This window comes from Puma concolor, chromosome B3, assembly GCF_028749965.1.
Source record: "Puma concolor isolate L17-30 chromosome B3, mPumCon1.1.hap2, whole genome shotgun sequence".
NCBI lineage: Eukaryota > Metazoa > Chordata > Mammalia > Carnivora > Felidae > Puma > Puma concolor.
In genome coordinates, this window is record NC_141672.1 from 109,194,400 (window position 1) to 109,213,759 (window position 19,360).

At 47.4% G+C, this 19,360-nt stretch overlaps 1 protein-coding gene and 1 long non-coding RNA gene across 3 annotated transcripts in view; one reads left to right on the forward strand and one right to left on the reverse strand.

The window, feature by feature from the left end:
* Window positions 1-19,360, forward strand: part of LOC147580275 (uncharacterized) — a 65,957-nt gene that overhangs the window by 11,137 nt on the left and 35,460 nt on the right. For both annotated transcript variants that reach the window (XR_015252717.1, XR_015252716.1), the window contains exons 2-3: window positions 15,882-16,050; window positions 16,503-16,565. This is a non-coding gene — a long non-coding RNA (uncharacterized LOC147580275). The remainder of the gene's footprint in view (window positions 1-15,881; window positions 16,051-16,502; window positions 16,566-19,360) is intronic.
* On the reverse strand, window positions 5,593-19,343 carry CILP (cartilage intermediate layer protein). The gene is made up of 9 exons (XM_025919669.2): window positions 19,186-19,343; window positions 17,513-17,683; window positions 15,465-15,557; window positions 14,533-14,802; window positions 13,062-13,241; window positions 12,352-12,666; window positions 11,356-11,464; window positions 10,509-10,666; window positions 5,593-8,515 (listed from the first exon to the last, which is right to left on the reverse strand). Exons 2-9 carry the CDS (start codon window positions 17,571-17,573, stop codon window positions 6,162-6,164), a joined length of 3,540 nt encoding a protein of 1,179 aa, XP_025775454.1. The 5' UTR covers window positions 17,574-17,683; window positions 19,186-19,343; the 3' UTR covers window positions 5,593-6,161.

Genomic DNA, 19,360 nt, shown 5'->3' on the forward strand with positions numbered 1-19,360 from the left:
ATGAGGGTAGGGACCTCATTAATGGAATTAGGACCCTTATATAAATTTGTTCCTAGCACCACACATTTGTGAACCAGGAAGCAGACTTTGACCAGATACCAAATCTGTTGGCACCTTAATTTTGAACTTGACAGCTGCCAGAATAATAAGAAATACATCTCTGTTACTTATAGGCCACCCAGTCTTTGGTATTTTTATTATAGCAACCCAAACAGATTAAGAAAATAGGCAAAGGATTTGAACAGACATTTCTTCAAAGATATAGAAATGACCAGTAAGTATATGAAAAGATTCTCAACATCACTAGCCATTAGGGAAATAACAAATCAAAATCATAATGAGATATTTCATACTCACTAGATGGCTATCACTTAAAAAAGTAGAAAAAGGGGCACCTGGGTGGCTCAGTTGGTTTAGCAACTTGCCTCAGGTCATGATCTTGCAGTTTGTGGGTTTGAGCCCCACATTGGGCTCTGTGCTGTCAGCTTGGAGTCTGGAGCCTGCTTCAGATTCTGTGTCTCCTTCTCTCTCTCCCCCTCCCCCACTCACACTCTATCTCTCTCAGAAATAAATAAGAATTAAAAAATTAAAACAATTAAAAGAACAGAAAATACCAAACACTAGCAGGGATGTGGAGAAATGAGAATACCCTTGCTGGTCAGACTATAAAATGAGGCAGCTGCCATGGAAAATAATTTGACAAAAGTTAAACATAGAGTTACTACATGACCTAACAATTCCCCTCCTGGGTATATACCTGTGAGAACTGAAAAGATATTTTCACACAAAAATTTGTATATGAATGTTCATGCCAACATTATTTAAAATAGGCAAAAAGTAGACACACTCATCAACTGATAGATAAATGTGGTATGTCCATAAAATGGAATACTATTCCACCATAAAAAATAACAAAATATCAATACATGCTGGGACATGGATGACACTTGAAAACATTATGCTAAGTGAAAGAAGCCAGACATAAAAGACCACATACTGTATGGTTGCATTTATATGAAATGTCCAGAATAGGCTAATTCACAAAGAGAACGTGGTTTGCCAGGTGCTCAGTGGAGGAGGGATAGGGAGTGATTGCTAATAGGTATGGGGTTTCTTTCTGGGATAAAAAATGTTCTGGAATTAGAAAGTGATGGTGGTTTTACAACTTTGTAAATACAGTAGGGGCACCTGGGTGACTCTGTTGAGTGTCCAACTCTTGGTTTTGGCTCAGGTAATGTGTGACTGAGCCTCACGCTGGGCTCTAGACTGATAGCGCGGAACTTGCTTGGGATTCTCTCTTCCTCTCTCTGTGCCTCTCCCCCACTCATGCGTGCTCTCTCTCTCAAACATTAAAACAAAACAACTTTGTGAATACACTAAAATCCATTGAACTGTGAATTTATTGTATGTGGCTTATATTTTAATTTTAAAAACCTTATTGTTCTACCAACAATAGGCCTTCCCTAAAATTATTTCTAAAAGGTATTCTTCAGGAAGAAGAAAAATGGCCTTAAAACAAGGTCTGAGGTGATAAACAGATAAACCTAAACAAACATTGTACAAAATAATAAATGCTTATTTTGAGCAGCAAACATACTAAAATAGTTTAAGGGCTGAAGATACAACTAACTTTGACTTTGTTACAATCACCATATATAATAAAAATTCAAGAGAAAGCACTAAAAGAATAACAAAAGTGTAAAACTTCCAAATTAGTATAAGGAAAAGAAATAGAATAAGAAAAATATTACTCAATCCAAAAGCTAACAATAAGAGAAAAAGTGATTTAGAAAGAAACCATCAAGTAAGATGGTAAAATCATATCTAAACATAACTATAATCACCATATGTATTTAATAAACTCACCAGTTATATACAGATTTTTAGATTTACTAAAACAAACTAAAATCCATCTATAATGCTGCTTACAAGAAACACATCTTTTAAAGGATACAGAGGGGTGCCTGGGTGGCTCAGTCAGTTCAGCTCAGGTCATGATCTTGCAGCTCTTGAGTTCGAGCCTGGTGTCTGACTGTGCTGACAGCTCAGAGCCTGGAGCCTACTTCAGATTCTGTGTCTTCCTCTCTGTCTGCCCCTCCCCGCTTGCACCTGTCTGTCTCTCTCAAAAATAAATAAGCATTAAAAAATAAAAATAAATAAAAGGATACAGAAGGTTAAAAGTAAAAGATATGAGCAACTACTAATCCAAAGAAAGTTGGGAGCTATATTATTAGACAAAACAGGCTTTAAGACAAAAAAGCATGGTAGGAACAAAGAACGTAACTACATAATGATAAAAATTAAACTTGCAAGAAAGCACGAAGATTCAATACTTAATATGCATCCATTAAAAGAGCTTCAAAATATATAAAGCTGAAATTTAATCACAAGGACAAATTACATGCACCATCTAGTAGAAGATTTCAACACATGCCTTATTAACTGAACTGAACAATTAACAAGTTTGAGTTAATGGTTCATGTAGAGCCCGGCACCCAATGATTAGAGAATACACTTTGTTTTCTCCCAGCTGCACAAAGAAACTACCAAAACTGACCAAGTACTAGGTCACGAGAAAAGATTCTACAGATTTCAAAAAACAGGTACCACACAGATCTTATTCAATGTATTTAAAATCCCCTGATGTTTGGAAATGAAAAATCCTAAGCTCCCAGTAAACCCACTATCTGCTCACTATCCCGCTGAAGTATTCACCTTTTGGGGTGTCTCCACAACTCATCAGGATTCCTTTTCTTGAATTTCTGCCACCTCCCCCAGCAACCATCACTGTATAATAGGACTGCCCTTTAATGCCCCCACCCCCCATTATGGCCACGTTGATTGGACCAGAGATGGAGTGCTGATTCAAACTGGGCCAATCAGTTGCTCTCTTCAAGGAATCTGGGCTTAGAGCAGAGCTCTTCTTTGACTTGAGGAGATGACCACCTCTCCTATGAACCCTGGGGAGCAGAGAAACCTGATCTGCAAAGAGAAACTAAGGGATCCTGCAGAGTAGAGACCACACTATGACAGGGAAAGGCTGAGAAATAGACTGGCCAGAGGGACCTGGAAAGCTAAGACAGAGAGCTAGAAACAAAGAAAATCTGAGACAAAAAGCATGTACAACAAGACTGAGTTAGAGATTGAGAGAGAACAAAAACCACTGAGAGAATAAAAGAGAATCAAAGCCAGAGAGAGTGATGACCTGGATTCTGATGGCTTTGCAGTGCCCGATTCCATCCTTCCTGATGTCTGCTAACATGGCACCCCCTGTTACTTGTAACAAAAGCCTTCAGCATGCAGTCCCACCTCTGCTCCTCAGCTCTAGCTGTCCCTTTGCCTGAAACTCCCACCTTCCCTGTTCCTCCTCCAAATTGGCTTAAGTCCTCTCAATCTTTCCAAACCGTTCTTGTCCTGACATCTTGGTGATATTTTCCTCTATCACCTCAGCTGTTAAAGCTGTCTAAACTCTAGAGAGCACTCTGCCTGGAAAATGTCCATGCTTGGAAACAAAAGCAGCCTATCTGATTATGCCCTTTCTCCCTGCCATCTGGTATGCATCCTTATACAGTTCATTCTTGGTAACTGGCTGATCAGCCTGTGTACAGCAGGCTGAGACTGAAACCCCAGGGCTTTTCTAAAACGAATGTTCTGTCCACCCAGTGTGTGGAGTCTCCACAGGGGAAGGAAACACCCGATGAATCATCAGCAGTTTGATGAAGCAGAGGCATCCAAGAAACTGTTCTCTTAGTCTCACTGAAAATCATGGAAAAGACTTGAGATGGTTTAGTTTCTAATCTAGATCAACTCCTTCATTAAAAAAATTCATTCGTTCGTTCATTCATTCATTCATTCATTTTTGAGATATAGTTGACATATCATATTTTAAGTATACAACCAACTCTTTCATTTATAGATGAGGAAAATGAAGTCTTGGGGAAACCAAAGTCACACTGCTAGCAGGGAGCACATCTGTCTTTAGAAGCAAGATGCTTAGAAATTAGGTAACATGAGTTCAACTTGATAGTGTTTCCTTGTCTGAAAGAGAGTTATCTGCCATCCCTTCTCAGCCTCTACCCCTGTTTTTGCATAAGCTGTTTCTGCTTGTGCCATTGAGCCTGACAGCCATATCGTCAGCAAACCAGCTCCTAGCTGTCATTCAAATTAGATGTCACCTCCTCCAAGAAACCTCCTCTGACCACCAAGTCTGACCACAAGACCTCCAAGTCTGGTGCCACCATGTGTAGCATATTTTATATACACATGAAAGCCTCTCTGCTTGCACACATGGTTTGGCATACAGTAGGCACTCAATAAATATTTGGTGAGTGAAGAAAAACATCAGGTACTACTTACCACCTGTTGAAGTCCATTTATTCAGCACCTCAGTGGAAAACAAAAGGAAGGGCATGGGGTGAGAGCCCAATGAGCTCACTTTTCCTAGCACCTCCTCTTTGTGAGTTTGAAGGGAACTGGGTTGTCAGGTTGAAGCACCATGCACTCACTCCTGAAGCAGGGAAGCATCTGTTCTGCAGTTAGCTGAAGAGTGACCCCTCAGCAAGGACAGTCAAGCTTCCCAAATAGTCAATGATGGCTGCTCCCTGGGAAGTGTAGTCTGGAAGCAGGTCAAGGAATAATCACAAGGCCACTAGGCCCCAGACCTGCATTCACTCACTTTCTTGGAGTTCATGAGAATGGGGTCCTCAGCCAGAGAAATTTCTAATTGATTATGAAGCAAACCCTTGGGAGCTGGGCAGATACTCTTCCAAGAGTATAAACGTCCAGTCCAGGCCAGAGGTGACCAAGAGGAGCTGCAACTCCAGGAAATCAAAGAAAGCTTTTTATTTTGATTATAAATGATGCCCTCTCTTCCCCCAGGCTCCAGGGCCTCTTTTCTGTCCTCTGGACAGATTCTGGAGGGGTTGGGAGAGGGGCAGTCTACATCTTACCCAATCCCATGTTCCACCGCCCTGACTCTAGATGCCTCCAAGATTACTCTGGTGCCACCCACTGGCCTCTGGTTTACTATTTTAAACCAAATACTTTTTCCAATAACAAAGCCCTGTCCATTTGGACTAGTTGTTTTACTCAAGGGACACAACAGAGATGTGGTATCTGGAAAAGGTGGGTGTCTTTAGAAGAGCTTGGAATTAAAAAAAAAAAAAAAAAAAAGCCCATCATTTCTGAGTGAGATCAGCCAGCACAGCTGGAGAAGGCAGCAGGCTATGGGGGGTTGCTGAAGGAGAACTCGGCCAGCTTGCCAGACCCTGGGCCAAGCCATTGTATAAGCTCCCCAGTATTGGAAAGAAAGAAAGAAAAAAAAATGGGACATGTTTTTAGCTTTGCTCAGGAGCCCAGAACATACTCACAACTCCAGGAATCTTTGTTCTTCTCTGCAAGTGGAAAATATGATCCATGAGAACAAACTTGACCGCTGGAGCATATGCCTAGTTACTCAACCCTGTAACAGGAGGTGGGGGTGGGGGGTGAGCTGTGCCTCATGCCACCTTGTGACCACTTTCCAGAGTCTCCTCTGTCCCTCTGAGCAGCTGGCTCACTTTAATAGTTAAGAGACAGGACAGGGGCCTGAAAAACAAGTACAAAATGTGCATTTATTGACAGTTGCTCTGGGGTACACTGGGCTTCTAGCAAGAACAAAAGTAGATGTAAAGGGAAATGCAGAGTTCCAAATTCAAGTAAAAATATTGTAGTTTATTCCTTTATTTCACCACCGTTTATATGCATGAACTGTGATGGAGGCCTTGCTTACATCCTATAGACCGAGGCCAAGAAATATGCCTTATATTGGTTAGTTGATCTTTAACATCAGATTATCATTATTGTAGAAGTGAGCAAAACCCCACAAAAAGAAAAGGAAGTACATTTTCATTGATGGGCACAGACTTTACCACTGGTCATTTTCTTGTGTTTCTTTTAAAGAACAGGACAAAAGGACTTTATTTTGCCATTTTTGGGGCTCTGTGCAAATCGGTATCATGGAATAAAGACAGTAAATAAAGGCATGAAGAAACCAAAACAAGCAAACTGCACCAGAACAGATGTGCTTAAATTAACCAAGTGACAGTTTATGCATCAGTCTCACAATGGCTGTTGCATGGGGTGGGGGAAGAGAAGTACCATAAGACTTAGTTGCTCAAAGGCTACTGAGCAACCCCAAGAAACCTCAGAGAGGCGGCCCCTTCACGCCAGCTCTGGCTACCCCTACTTGCCCGTTGCTGTCTCCTTGAGGGCACTCTTCCTCTGACAGTGTTTGCGGCAGGGGTGCGGACGGGGGTGCTTTGGAGGTACTGGAAGGCACTCTGGCGGCCCACCTGCCTCTCTGCACAGTTAAAAGTGAGGGCCACTCCCACATTGCTCTTCATGACTCTGGAGGAGCCATCGGATGTGCCATCAAAGCACCGGCCAAGTGCAATCTCCTTGGCAGTGCGAGGGTCCTGATCAGTGACGGTATAGATGCCATAGTTGTGGCCCAGTGGATCTAGGGGTGCCAGCATGGTGTATTCACTGGTGTCATTGTTGACTGCTAGTGGTAGGTGGTTGACCAGGTACTCATGAAGCATGGAGTTTACGCTGGCTCGATGGCAACTGCCCTGAGGGATGACCTTCACCAGTGTACGGTCCACACGGTCCTGGTCATAGAGCATGCCACTGCACTTGAACTCTAAACAGGCAGATGAGACATTGGGTTGGTCCCTGTCCCGTGTGCTCTTCACATCCCGGATTCCATACAACTTTCCCACTGTCTGCCGGTGAGTGCCCCCCATGTTGCGGGAGCGCACATTCACTTCCACTGGCCCCACAATCTTCACCTTGATGTAGCAGGCCCTGAACTCCATTGGCTTGGGCCACCATGCCAGGTAGTCTTCAGTCCAGCTCATAGGGTCATCCTCATTGAAGGGGACAGTGTTGTAGTCATACCGATCCCCCTCAATCTGATAGAACCGGAAGTGGGGTGCACTGGGTGGTGCCTCCTCACATGCCCGGAGGTTCTCAAAAGCATAGATGGGCCCATTGCTCTCCTCAGCTGAGTTGGGCCTTGGCTTGGCCATGCTGATCTGAAAAGCTGTCTTCTTAACCCGTGGGTCCTCATGGTCTGTCCGACGGTACTTGAGCTTATTGAGATAGGGCTGAGGGACACCAATAGCATTGGGGTTGAATTTAGGAGAAGATTGCACTGCTTCCAGTTCTTCCCCAGCCAGGCTTGCCAAGACATAGGCGGAATAGGCATCGGGGGACTGGTCATCACAGAAGGCAGGCACACAGGCCCCATTGGGGCCTGTGATGACACTGTCAAAGCGGCCCCAGGCCCTGGGGTTGGATGAGAAGCCAGCCCTGGGCTCCAGGTTGATCACAGAGACCACAACCCCCTGGATCTGCTCACTGGGCAAGAACCGCTCACTCCGGTAGGCCCTAACCTTGATAAAGCACCTCCTGCTTTCTGGGACATCCAGATTAAAGAGTCTCCTTTCACGGATCTCCATGTTTCCCACCAGGAAGGTTCTCTCTTCCCTTTTGCTCCGCTTTTGGCTTTCAAATTTGAAGTCACCTTCCTCCTCCCACAACCCTGTATCTGGATTGAGTGACCAGAGTTTCATTGTGGGCACGTGCTCTGGCATCTTGATCTGGGTTGAGTCAAGGTGGACCTTCACCTTGCCAACATTAAGTGACTCTGAGGTGGCCTCATCCGTGAAGTCCACAGAGAACATACCATATGTCCGAAGGGGGAAGGTGTCTCCTTCATCATTGATGAAGTTCAGATCACTCTGGGCAGTTGTGGCTGTGGAAATATTCCGGGGATCCAGGAAGGTCACACTGGCCTTTACTTTCCCTGTGTAGGGCTCCCCGTTCTGCCTGTAGAAACTCTTGGATGGGATCTCCAACTCTCCCACAGGGTCTTCACCAGCCACCTCCCCTAGGGGGATAATGTTGGTGTCCATGGCCTCCAAGGTGATGGGCTCTTTCTTCCGAAGCACCTTGATCTCATGGAACACCGTACTCCCCTTCTTGTTGAAGGGCAGCACTTTAGTGGTGTTGACAAATTTCTGGAACCTGTCCACAAATGTGAGCACCAGCCTCTCAGTGTCCTGGGGGACATGGAGGGTAAAAGTGCCCTTGTAGCCAGTCATGCTCACACGGTTGCTCCCCATGTACACATGGCCAAAGCGCATGGGTTCCCCATTGTCAGCAGCACTGACACGGCCACGCACGATACTCCGAGTCTCTGTACACCGCTGGCAGCTGCACTCCGTGGCCACCTTGGTGGGCAGCGTGTACCCACTGCACTGGATCTCCCTCTCCTGTGTTTTGGAGATGCCACAGCAGTTCTCCACAGCATCCCGGCACCTGATCCCATTATCTTGCTGCCCTGCACAGGTCTTGATAGGACAATGGCCCACGTCATAATAGAAGGAGTTTGTGGCATTCTGGAAGCAATCATGGGGCAGCCGGATAAGGTAGCTCTCAGGAGTGGGGTTGCAAGGAGTCTCATAAGGGGCTGTGGAGGGAAATGGTATGAATATTAAAAGTAAGTTCACGCCCTACACAAAGGGTATCCTTACCTCACCTCTCTGCAGTGCCTTATGGTTTTCAAACCATGTGGTTTGGTTTGCATATCCATGCTCCCGATTCTCCTGAATTTTTCTGAGGGAGATGGAATAGCTATTATTTTTTTCAATGTTTATTTTTGAGAGAGAGAGAAAGAGTGTGAGCAGGGGAGGGGCAGAGAGGGAGGCACGGAATCCAAAGCAGGCTCCAGGCTCTGAGCTGTCAGCACAGAGCCTGATGAGGGGCTAAAATTCAGGGACCACGAGATCATGACCTGAGCTGAAGTTGGACGCTTAACAGACTGAGCAACCCAGCCACCCTGGAATTGCTATTATAATCCCATTTTTTTACATGGGGAAACAGAGCTGGTTGCTGAGACCATCAGAGTCATGGTTCTCAATAAGGGGTCTTGAAAATTTGTGACATTGTTTTGAGTTACAACTAAAATTGGGAGTGCCACTGGCATCTAGTCAGGGGTGGAGGGCATTGTTGCTCTGTGTCCTGTAATGCTTGGCACTGTTCTGCATTAAGAATTTTTCTGGCACCTGGGTGGCTCAGTTGGTTAAGCCTCTGACTTCAGCTCAAGTCATGATCTCCCGGTTCATGAGTTCGAGCCCTGTGTTGGACTCTGTGCTGACAGCTCAGAGCCTGAAACTGCTTCAGATTTCTGTGTCTACCTCTCTCTCTGCCCCTCCCCTGGTCGTTCTCACTCTCTTTCTCTTTTTCTCTCAAAAATAAATAAAAACATTAAAAAAAAAAAAGAATTTTTCTGCATCCTGCATGATGTTCACATATCCCAGCAGACATTCATGTAGGTAGAAAGCCTGTTTAAAATGATCAGAGCCTACAATTTTGTATGTGGCTTTAACTATATGTTGAATTTTTAAAAACTGTAACTACCATATAAATCAAGCTAAGATCATACCTTGTTTAGCTTGGAACAATACCAAGAACTTTTCCTTGGTTCAGAAAAACCATGTACCTGCAGCGACATTAGCCAAGGAATGTGAAGCACCAAAATGATACCTCTGGATCCATCAGGATTTGTAGCTGTCACATTCATGGTGACTGGATTGAAGTGCAAGTGTCTGACCACTTGGTTAGCCTTCTCATGTCCTTATGCCAAAACATTTACACAATGAAATACATACTTTTTTCTATTAAAGTTTTTTTATTTCACCCTTATGTTATAGTTAGGGCCATGTACATATATATTTGGAAATTATGTATAGTTATTATCAATTTGACTTCAGAATGGTAAAGCAGTGTTAAAGTTAATTGTAATAAGTGGGAGCATTGATATTATGGATTGGGAACCACTGCAGAGGGGGCTCTACGCTTCCTCTGCAGAGGTCCAAATGCCCTGTGTCCTGTCTGCCTGAGGTCTGTTGCTCAACCTTCTTGGAGCCTGTGAAATATTGCAGAGTCCTTCCAATAACTTTCTCTTTTCTGCCTTTTGTTTGGTCTTGTTTAGGCTAATTATTAAGATATCTTCCTCCCCACCCTGCTTCCACTTTGCAAGTACAGGTTCTCGATTGGTCTTGGCCTGGAGTCTCTCCCCCTCAAGATCACTTCTTAAAGCTGGCTCTAGTCAGGTCACCCTTTCCTGTAAACCTTAGCTCACGTAAAGCTGCCCCCTCAAGCAGTCACCCATGATCACTCACACTGGAAGATCTCTGTGTCTCATCTCTAGAATCCATGGCCTTTTATCTCCTGTTTCAGGGCATTTTTCTATCTTTACTTATTTGTGTCTTATTTATATTTCTTCACCCTTCCTGAACTGGCAGATCTATGAAGGTAGGATTCAGGCCTGTGACATCTTTATGTCCTTGAGGGCAGAGCACTGTGCTCAACGCAGAAAAGCCCAGGCTATTACTGCCCCGATATGCCCACTGGGGTGCTCCCCCGCCCCGTGCCAGACTCGGGGATGCTGACAGGCTTACCTATGACAATCAGCTGGGCAACCTGGGACTTCATAGCCCCAGCATCACTCTGGGCCTTGCAAAAGTACTCGCCAGCCTGGTCTTGCCGCAGGTTCCTCAGCACCAGCTTGCTCTCATGCTTGTAGAGGGATGGGTCCAGCAGCGTGTCATTGTGGTACCTGCAAGGAATGGAGAGGGGAAGCCTGAGGGGACAGTGGGAGGGCATGTATCCCTGGGGAGAGTGCCAGGAGCAAGCAGTCAGGGAGACAGATGACGGATGGGGCTCTGTAGATGACTCAGCTCATCCAAGAGTACTGACCGACCTGGGAGCCAAGAGACTTGATTCTGAGTCCCAGCCTCACTATTAACTGGCTGTGGATCCTTGGACAATTCATCTCATCTCTCAGAGCTTCAACCTCCTGGTCTGTAAAATGGGGATGGTGATCCCTAGCTGACTTCACACAACTGTTGGGAGCATCAGACAAGATAATGGCTGTAAAATATCTGTGAAGGGTATAAGGGACTCACAGCCACTGGGGACTCTGACCTTGTGTGCTTTGGTCAAGGGAAGCAAAGCTGGGGAACTTTGTTCTGTGTCCCAAGGATATGCAAGTCAGAACCCTGAGTCCAGAGCTGCTCTGTGGGGATCCCAGCTTCAAGAGGGTAATAACAGGGCTTCCTGGTTGTCCGGGAGGCCTCAGCTTTGCTGGCTCCCACTTGCAAATGCTGATTTATGGGCTCTGTTCCAGGGCCTTACTAATAACTCTATTCTATTCATTATTATTACAATTAATAAGTCCAGACCCAATGCAAGAAAGATCTGGTTTCCAAGAAAAAACTTGGGTAAGGTAGCTGGCAGAACACTCACCAGAAATACTTGTCTGGACTGGGCTTCCCTGTGGCCTTACAGCACAAGGACACGCTCTGCCCAGCTCTCCGTGCCTTTGTTTCGGGGTTCATCACGATGTATGGAGTCTCTGGGAGAGAAGACAAGAAATGGTGATTTGTTTTTTTTCTTTGTGGCTGACTGTCTAGAGCCTCGCCCCTCAAGTTCTTTGTCATGTGTTAAAATTGTATGACTTTATCCCTACTCCCACCCCCAGCTCCTCTCTAAGGGAACTGGTCCAGAATGGAGTCCACCCCTTTGGCCTAGGACCAGCTTCTGTGGCCTTTCAAGCAGCATTTGGGTGGGGCAGTAAAGAATCAAGGGGACCTTGTGTGAACCAAGCTTCCCAAGCACTTCTGTTGGGACAGAGCTGGCTGTTTTGAATAGTGCAATACTCCCATTCTGCTGCCTCCAGCAGAATTTTCTGACCATCTTTAGATAACGTGGCCAGGGAAGAACTCATACATTTGAGGGAGCAAGCCATGTCAACATCTGTGGGAACAATTCTCCAAGCAGAGTATATAGCAAGTGCAAAGGCCCTGAGGCAGGGTTGGAGTAGAATAACTCTGTGGGGGTGGAAGGGAGAATAATGGAAGAAGAGCAGAGAAGTAGTGGGGGAGCCAGATGATGTAGATCCTTGTGGGTCATGGTAAGGATATGGACTTTTACTCTGTAAGCTGGGAAGCCAGATCTTAGCACTACGATCCCTTTATTTAAAAGTCCAGGGTGCCTGGGTGGCTCAGTCGGTTAAGCATCTGACTTCGGCTCAGGTCATGATCTCACGTTTTGTGAGTTCAAGTCTCGCATCAGGCTCTGTGCTGACAGCTCGGAGCCTGGAGCCTGCTTCAGATTCTGTGTCTCCCTCTCTGCCCCTCCCCCACTCATGCTCTGTCTCTCTCTGTCTCTCAAAAATAAATAAATGTTAAAAAAAAAAAAAAGTCCAGCCTTCCCATCCAGCCCTTCCCTGGAGAACAGTACCTGCCCTCATGAACTCTGCATTGACAGTGGCTGCCTTTAGGCTGGTCTTGGGCATCGTGAGCATGATGGGGGCAAACTTGGCCTTTGTGATCTTCAGAATGCTTTTGCCATCAGGGCACACGCCAGGGACTCGGAACCTCCCACTGCTGTCTGTCTTGGTCAGTGGCTTAGGTGTCTTGGTCAGCAGGTAGACAGTGGCCCCTGATGCTGGGGCACCCCCAGGTAGGGAGACAGTTCCGTGTAGCATGAAGTCCTGGCACATGCAGGCATCGCAGTCGGCATTCACCTGGCCCATGGGGCAGGTCATATCACAGGCTGTAAAAGAAGGGGCCACATCAGGAGGGCTTATATGGACTCTGGCCCTCCTTCAGGCACATATCAGCCTGTGGACTCACATATGCTTCCCCTTCTCCTTAGGTCTTTGTTACCTTTCCGTATCAGCCTGAGTGACTAATTTCTACTCATCCTTCAAGACTTAGCCCAGGACACCTCCTCCAGGAAGCCATCCTTGGTTTTCCTAAGCTATAATTGACCCTGTGCTGTGCTCCCACATTATCCCCTGCATCCCCCTACAGAGTACATTATATAGATACTCATTTAATACTTGAGTGAATGAATGAATCTGTTTCAGTCTGACCCTCTGACCTGTCCTCCTAGACTACTTTAGCCTCAGTGGCATGTCTTTCTAGTACCAGGAGCTAGAGCAGTACCTGTACAGGCCTGGTCCATGCAGAGCCGGCCCTCCTCAGAGGCCTCAGTGCACAATGACACTGTCTCCGCCAGGCAGGTGCGTGTTCGGGTCTGGACTCCAGTGTGACCACAAGCAGCAGAACACTTGCTCCAGGGAGACCATGGGCTCCAGATGCGCTCTGTGTCTCTGCGCAGGGACCCTGCAAAGCAGGATCAGCAGATGGTCTGACTTCCCTCCCAAGGGGCTCTGTCAGGAAATCTGACCCTGAGGCTGTTTTTCTCGGAGAGACAGCGGCTCTGCTTATATCATACATGTCATTGATATTTATATTTACTGCAGTGACTTTTCCAACAGATGGAAGTCAAGAGTCTTGAGGAAATGGTGTCTCTAATTTGCACAAAGGTACCATATGGACTAGGCATGGCTCTGAGAGGGACTTTTTGGCCAAGCACTGGGTCTTGAGTATGCAGTCCTAGGATGTACAGGGATAGCACCATTTTCCCTCTCCACCAGTGTGGAAACAGCCATATGTTCCTATGGACGCACTCCCTGTGAAGTTCCTGGAAGCCAGGGCCTGGGACCTCAGTGACTCAGATATCAAGTTCCCTCCTCACTTCTGCTCTGAGGCCTGTGTGCAAGAATGGGGACCTCAGACCTTGTCTAGGAGACCTTGCCCAGCCTGAGCTCCCCGTCTGGATGACCATCACTCCCACTTAGGCCTGCAGGGTTAGGCTGTGTGCACTGGCAGAGTCCCAGGAAGGGAGGGTGGCTATCTGAGAAGTGGGCAGCCTTGCAGATGGCTCTGTATAATCCTGTGTGGAAAGGGAGGATGTGGAGCAGGAACTCTTGGACTCTGCAAACACAGACATGGGTTCAAATCCCAGCTCTCTACCTATTAGCTGTGTAATCGTGAGAAGCTACCTAACCTCTCTGAATCCGGGGTAACTTGCCAAAATGGAGATTCCTCACAGGTCAGTTGTCACTAGTAGATAACCAGCCCAGTGTCTGGCACATAGGAGTTATAATAGAAACTAACACTTAGTGAACGTTCACCTGGGTTAAACCCTCTACATTCATTATCTTATTTAATCCTCATAAAATCCCACATCATGATTTACTAATAATTACTAATATTACCCCTGTTCTATTGGCGGAAAACCTGAGTCTCAGAGAGCTTCAGAAAATTTGCCTAAGGAACACAGTTCAGATGGTAGACCCAAGATTCTAACCCATGAAACCCAACTCCAGAGCCTGTGGTCTTCACCACCTTGCCACACACATTCAATAAGTGGGCTGAATGGGAAGTATCCATTACCACAGAACACTCTAGGGAAGATTATGGCTCTCTTGACCCTAATGCGTTATTCTGAGGGAGCTGAAGCCTGTGCGTGTGTGTGATATCCAGAGTTCCCATGGCCACATGCCAATCGTGGCCTCTCCCTGTGCCGAGGCTGCTGGGAGGTTGTGGGTGGGGGACTGTCCAGGCTCACCTGGGGGGCAGAGGAAGCGCACGGTATAATTGGAGCAATTCTGGCCGGGCCTCTGCTCCCTGTTGAGACACCAGAAGCCCTCACGGGAACTGCCATGGACCACCTGGCCAGTGCTGCCTGCAGGCATCCAGTCAGTGGTCCGAGCCTCTAGCCGCAGGGGCCGAGCACACACACGGTCCCCATAGTAGAAGCGAATGGCATCCAGCCGCTCATAGTCACCCTGCCCGCCTGGGTGGTCAATGTTGAACCATGTTGTCCACTCACCAGGACCTGAGAGAGAGAGGCAGGTCAGAGAGCAGCCAGGCCCCAGAGGCCCAGGTGAGCTCCATCCTACTTCCTGCTTAACTCCTGGAAATCACTCATGATATCTCTCATCCACCCCCGATAAGTCTCAGGCCCTATTGTATCTATCTCTCCAGTCTTTTAACCTTCTGCACCTGCCACTCCATTAACACTCTCAGCAGCCTGGCTATACCATGTTAGCAACTCCCTACCTGGTCTCTCTACCTCCAAGTTCCCCCTCCACTCATCCCCACCCCTCCCCAACACTGCAGTCAGGGTGAGCTTTCTCCAGGTGGCTTGGATCACACCACTCCCCAGGCTTAAATCCCTTAGCCAGGCATTCAGGGTGCTGGTGAACTGGCCCTCCAGCTCTTATCTCTCCATCCTCATCTCCCACCCTGTCTCCCCTCCAGCCTATGCTCTGGCCCCAGCAAGCTCTATAGCATTCCTGAATATGTCAGGCAGCTTCATATTCTAAGCTATCCTCCTATATACTAGGTCTCTCTGCCTGAACAGAGATGTAGGCCAAACATCTTATAAAAGTGGGTTTCCATGGAAACCATGACATTGTGCCCTGGCTTCAAAGATCTTCCCAGCAAGCTCAGTAAAGACCCCCTCTCTTGATCCTCCCTGCTCCAGCCACAACTCACTTTCCAGGGAGTCACCAGGCTTGGCAAAGAGGCTGGAGATCCTCTTCCCAGGCTGGACTCTTCTTACCGACTGAGTGAGCATCATCTGCCTCCCTGAGGGAAAGAAGAGGCCAGGACCGTTAGTTACAAGGGCCCAGCAGGGTCCTGCTACCAGCCTCTCAAGATGCAGAGAAGCAAGTGATGTGGTGGATGGAGCATGAATGCTGAACATGGGTTCAAATCACCCTGCCACTAACTGGCTATGCAACCTCACAAAAGCTTTAGTCTTCTAGTTGTGTTTCCCATAACACAGAGCTGCATTAACAGCTGCTACATCATAGGGTTCTGATGCATATTCGGGGTGATAATGAATATAAAGAGACCTGGCATGTAGTGTATGCTCAGCAAATGATGGCTGTCTTTTTGCTCTTGTTCCAGAAATGGATCATTGGATGCTGCTAAGCAGCCAGCGGGCCAGGACTCCTGCGTTACGATCTGGGCCTGTCCTTTTTGGCAGAATGGAGCCTTATTTTCCTCATCTGTAAAATGGAGATATTAGTTCCCATCTCAGAGAGTGATGGTCCAGCTGGCATGAGAATTTCATGAGGTAATACAAGTAAACATCTCTGAACTATACAGAGCTTGAGAGTGTGAGCTCCAGAGGCTCTGCCACTTCCTGCTTGACCTTGAGCCAGATGCTTAACTCATTTGACCCCTGTTCCCTCATCATAAAATGAAGATAATAATAGTTCTTGCCTCAGAGGATTGTGAAGATTAAATAAGCTCATTCATAAAATCCACTTAGGACAATGCTTAGCATAGTGTTTGCCCAATAAGTGTTAGCAACTCCTAAGGATGGGTCGAGGGTCTTCAGGCCATAAGCAACTTCCAGTTCCACCCCATCTGGGGTCTCCAGAAGGGGAAGGAGGAGAACAGAAGGCAGCACCAGCTTTAAAAGGCAATTAACTTCTCATGTGAGGAGCCAAATCAGAATTCTGTATGCTGCTTAATTGGGGTGATAGGAGCACTTTTAATCAAACTAATCTGATTTCCCCTCAGATGGCTGAATGTTAATCATCTTCACAAACAGAAGCCGTCAGGGTGGAAAGAGCAAGGTGGGAGGTAGGTACACACAAGTGTCGGCAAGATGCGGAGACAGCCTTTGTTCCCACACAGGTACTCACAAAGGCTGCAGTGCATGCAGCTTTACAAGAGGGCTTTGAACATTGTTTGCCTTACTTGAGTATGTGGTTAGAAATCAGGAGAGGAAGGGGAGATGGGAGAGAACACACAGGGCAGTGCTGGGAGCCCTGATGCTTAGATGCACCAGGCAAATTCCCTCTACCTGTCCCTTCAAGAACTCAGTGTCAGGGTGCCTGGGTGGCTCAGTGGGTTAAGCGTCTGACTTTGGCCCAGGTCGTGATCTCACAGTTCGTGAGTCTGAGCCCTGCGTTGGCTCTGTGATGACAGCTCAGAGCCTGGAGCCTGCTTTGGATTCTCTCTCTGCCCCTCTCCTGCTTGCGCTCTGTCTCTCCTTCTCTCTCTCAAAACTAAATAAACAGTAAAAAAATAAATAAATCAAAAAAAGAACTCCATGTCACCAGAGGGTGGGGTTCTGGTGTCTGTGAAATTTGGCTGCAGGGTCTAAATGAAATTGAGCTTCAGGCCAGAAGAATTTTTATGAAACTAAAACCAGACCAACTCCCAAACCTGCTTCTGAGGCCCCAGTGATCCCTTGTGATTCCCTTTTGCTTTGACTGCCAGGAATCTCAGAGCTAAATTTAGCACTCAGCAGTGATAACCCTTTTATCTTTTTCCCTCCTTTTGAGTGACAGCTAATCCCTCTCCTCATTTAAAAGATTCTGTTCTGTGAGTTTTAATATTGGGAACTATCTCAAATTCTTTGGGGGAAACAAGCAGTGTATAAATTATTAATAAGTCTATAAACCAGCCTGAGGTCTTAAGGCCCTTGCTGAGGCTTATGGCAGATAAACAGTTATGTCCCAGACCAGATATGACTTCACAATGGGAAGTAGAGGCTTGGGAGAGAGCAGATACTTAGCCCGTACCCAACACGGAGGTAACTTCCAGGAGCAGGAAGAAGAACACCCAGGCCTTGGTCCCCACCATCTTTCCCTCAGGCCCTGTGGGGAATATGGGTGAGGAGATGGGTGAGAGTGCTTCAAAGTTAGGTCCTCCTTGGAACGTAGTCCTCTGGGAAGTTTCTCAGATACAGTCACCTGCAAAGAAAAAAAATGCTTATCAAGCTCCACATTTCTGTGTCATCTCTTACGGCTAGAACAGAACTATTTCTTGACCTATCCAGGGTGGAAAGGTAGACAGAATAGTCTTGTGGGAGGTAACACCTGCCCAAGTTGTGAATCTGGGCAGCTTGAGAGGTGCAGAGGCTCAGAATTTGAGTTCAAATAAGGCAGACCTGGGTTCAGATCCTGGGACCAGGCACCAGGACCCCATATCAAGATGGGGCACGAGGGAGAGCAGGGGTGAGGAGGTGCCTTGCCAATGACGAGGGCCCCAGGCTTACTCCCAGCAGCCTCTGGATGACTCATTCATCACTTCCAAGACCTGGGCTTGGGGGCATGTTTTGCTACCTTTGGTGGGGCTCACACTCTTGCACAAAGGGACTACGTTAAGACTGTGCAGCCCAGCCCTGACTACAGTGACCCCACATAGGACAGGCAAGCTGGAGGGCGCAGATGCTTCAGACACACGACCTCCATGAACACATTCCCAGATGTGCACAGGCTGCAGCTGAAACACATTTCTGGCCTGCTTGTTGGGGCCTGGCTGGGAGTTACACAGCCAGGAGCTCACTGAAGGAGAGCAGAGGGGAACACACTATGAGAAGCCAGGGCTCCCCAATAACTGCTAAGGATGGGTTAGGGGCTCTAGGAGCGGGGAGAGGAAAGCAGGCACTGCAATAAGGGCAAATATCCATGGGGTGTGGCCCAGGCTCCTTCCAACTCATTTTTATCTCTCCCCAGAGTTCTGGCCAACCCAGAATCTGACCAGTTCCTGGAGATTCAGAAGTGGCTCCCTTTAATGACCAAAGTCCAGGGTGTGGTGGGAAAGGGGAGATTCCTGCTTTCCAGAACAAAAGATCCAAAAGCACTTGGCTGTCCCAGAGAAGAACAAACCAGTCCCACATTGCGGATCCTCTAGTTCTAAGCCTGCTAACCCCCTCTCCCACCTGTTTCTCAGCCAAGAGAACAGAGGCATGGGGTCCCCAAGATCCCCACTGTGTGTCTTACCCCAGGCTCCTAGGCTCTGAGCAGGGAGCTGAATGCTGCTCAGCATTCAGTTGAAGACTGTTCTAGGACTGTCTGGGAGGCCAAGGTGGCTGAGGCACCTTGTGGAAAAATCATTTCCCATCTGGCAGCCCTCAGAAGTTTCCTCAGCATATGCTCTGTTAGTTAGGCTCCTCATTCCATGCTTCTCAGAACTCTCGGACAAAGCAGACTGGCTGACCACAAGAAAAAAGCAGGCACCCAGAGGAACAGACCCTGACTGGGACCATTTGAGAGCCCCCGACCTCAGGTGAAGGAGGGGGACGACTTTGGACCAATGGGAGAAAAGAGAGAACTTCAAGGCAGAAACGGGGTGGGGGGAAGTGGGGGGACCTTCCCTGGGGGAGATGCAGGGTGATCAGGGGAGGGCGGGAAGAGCTGAGTGGGGCTGTGGGGTGCAAGCATAGCGTGAGGAAAATGGGAGTGGAGCTTACCGGGGCCTGAGCAGAACTCCTCAGCTGGGGGGTTCAAGTCTTCCTCTCTCCAGCGTCTAGCCGCCAGGCCTTATATAGCACAGCTGGTGGCTCAGCCTGTGGCAGTGCGCCAGAGGAAGCGCAAAGAAACCAGATCTGAGCATGGGGAAGCTCAGCCTCCCCATCCCCTCCCCAC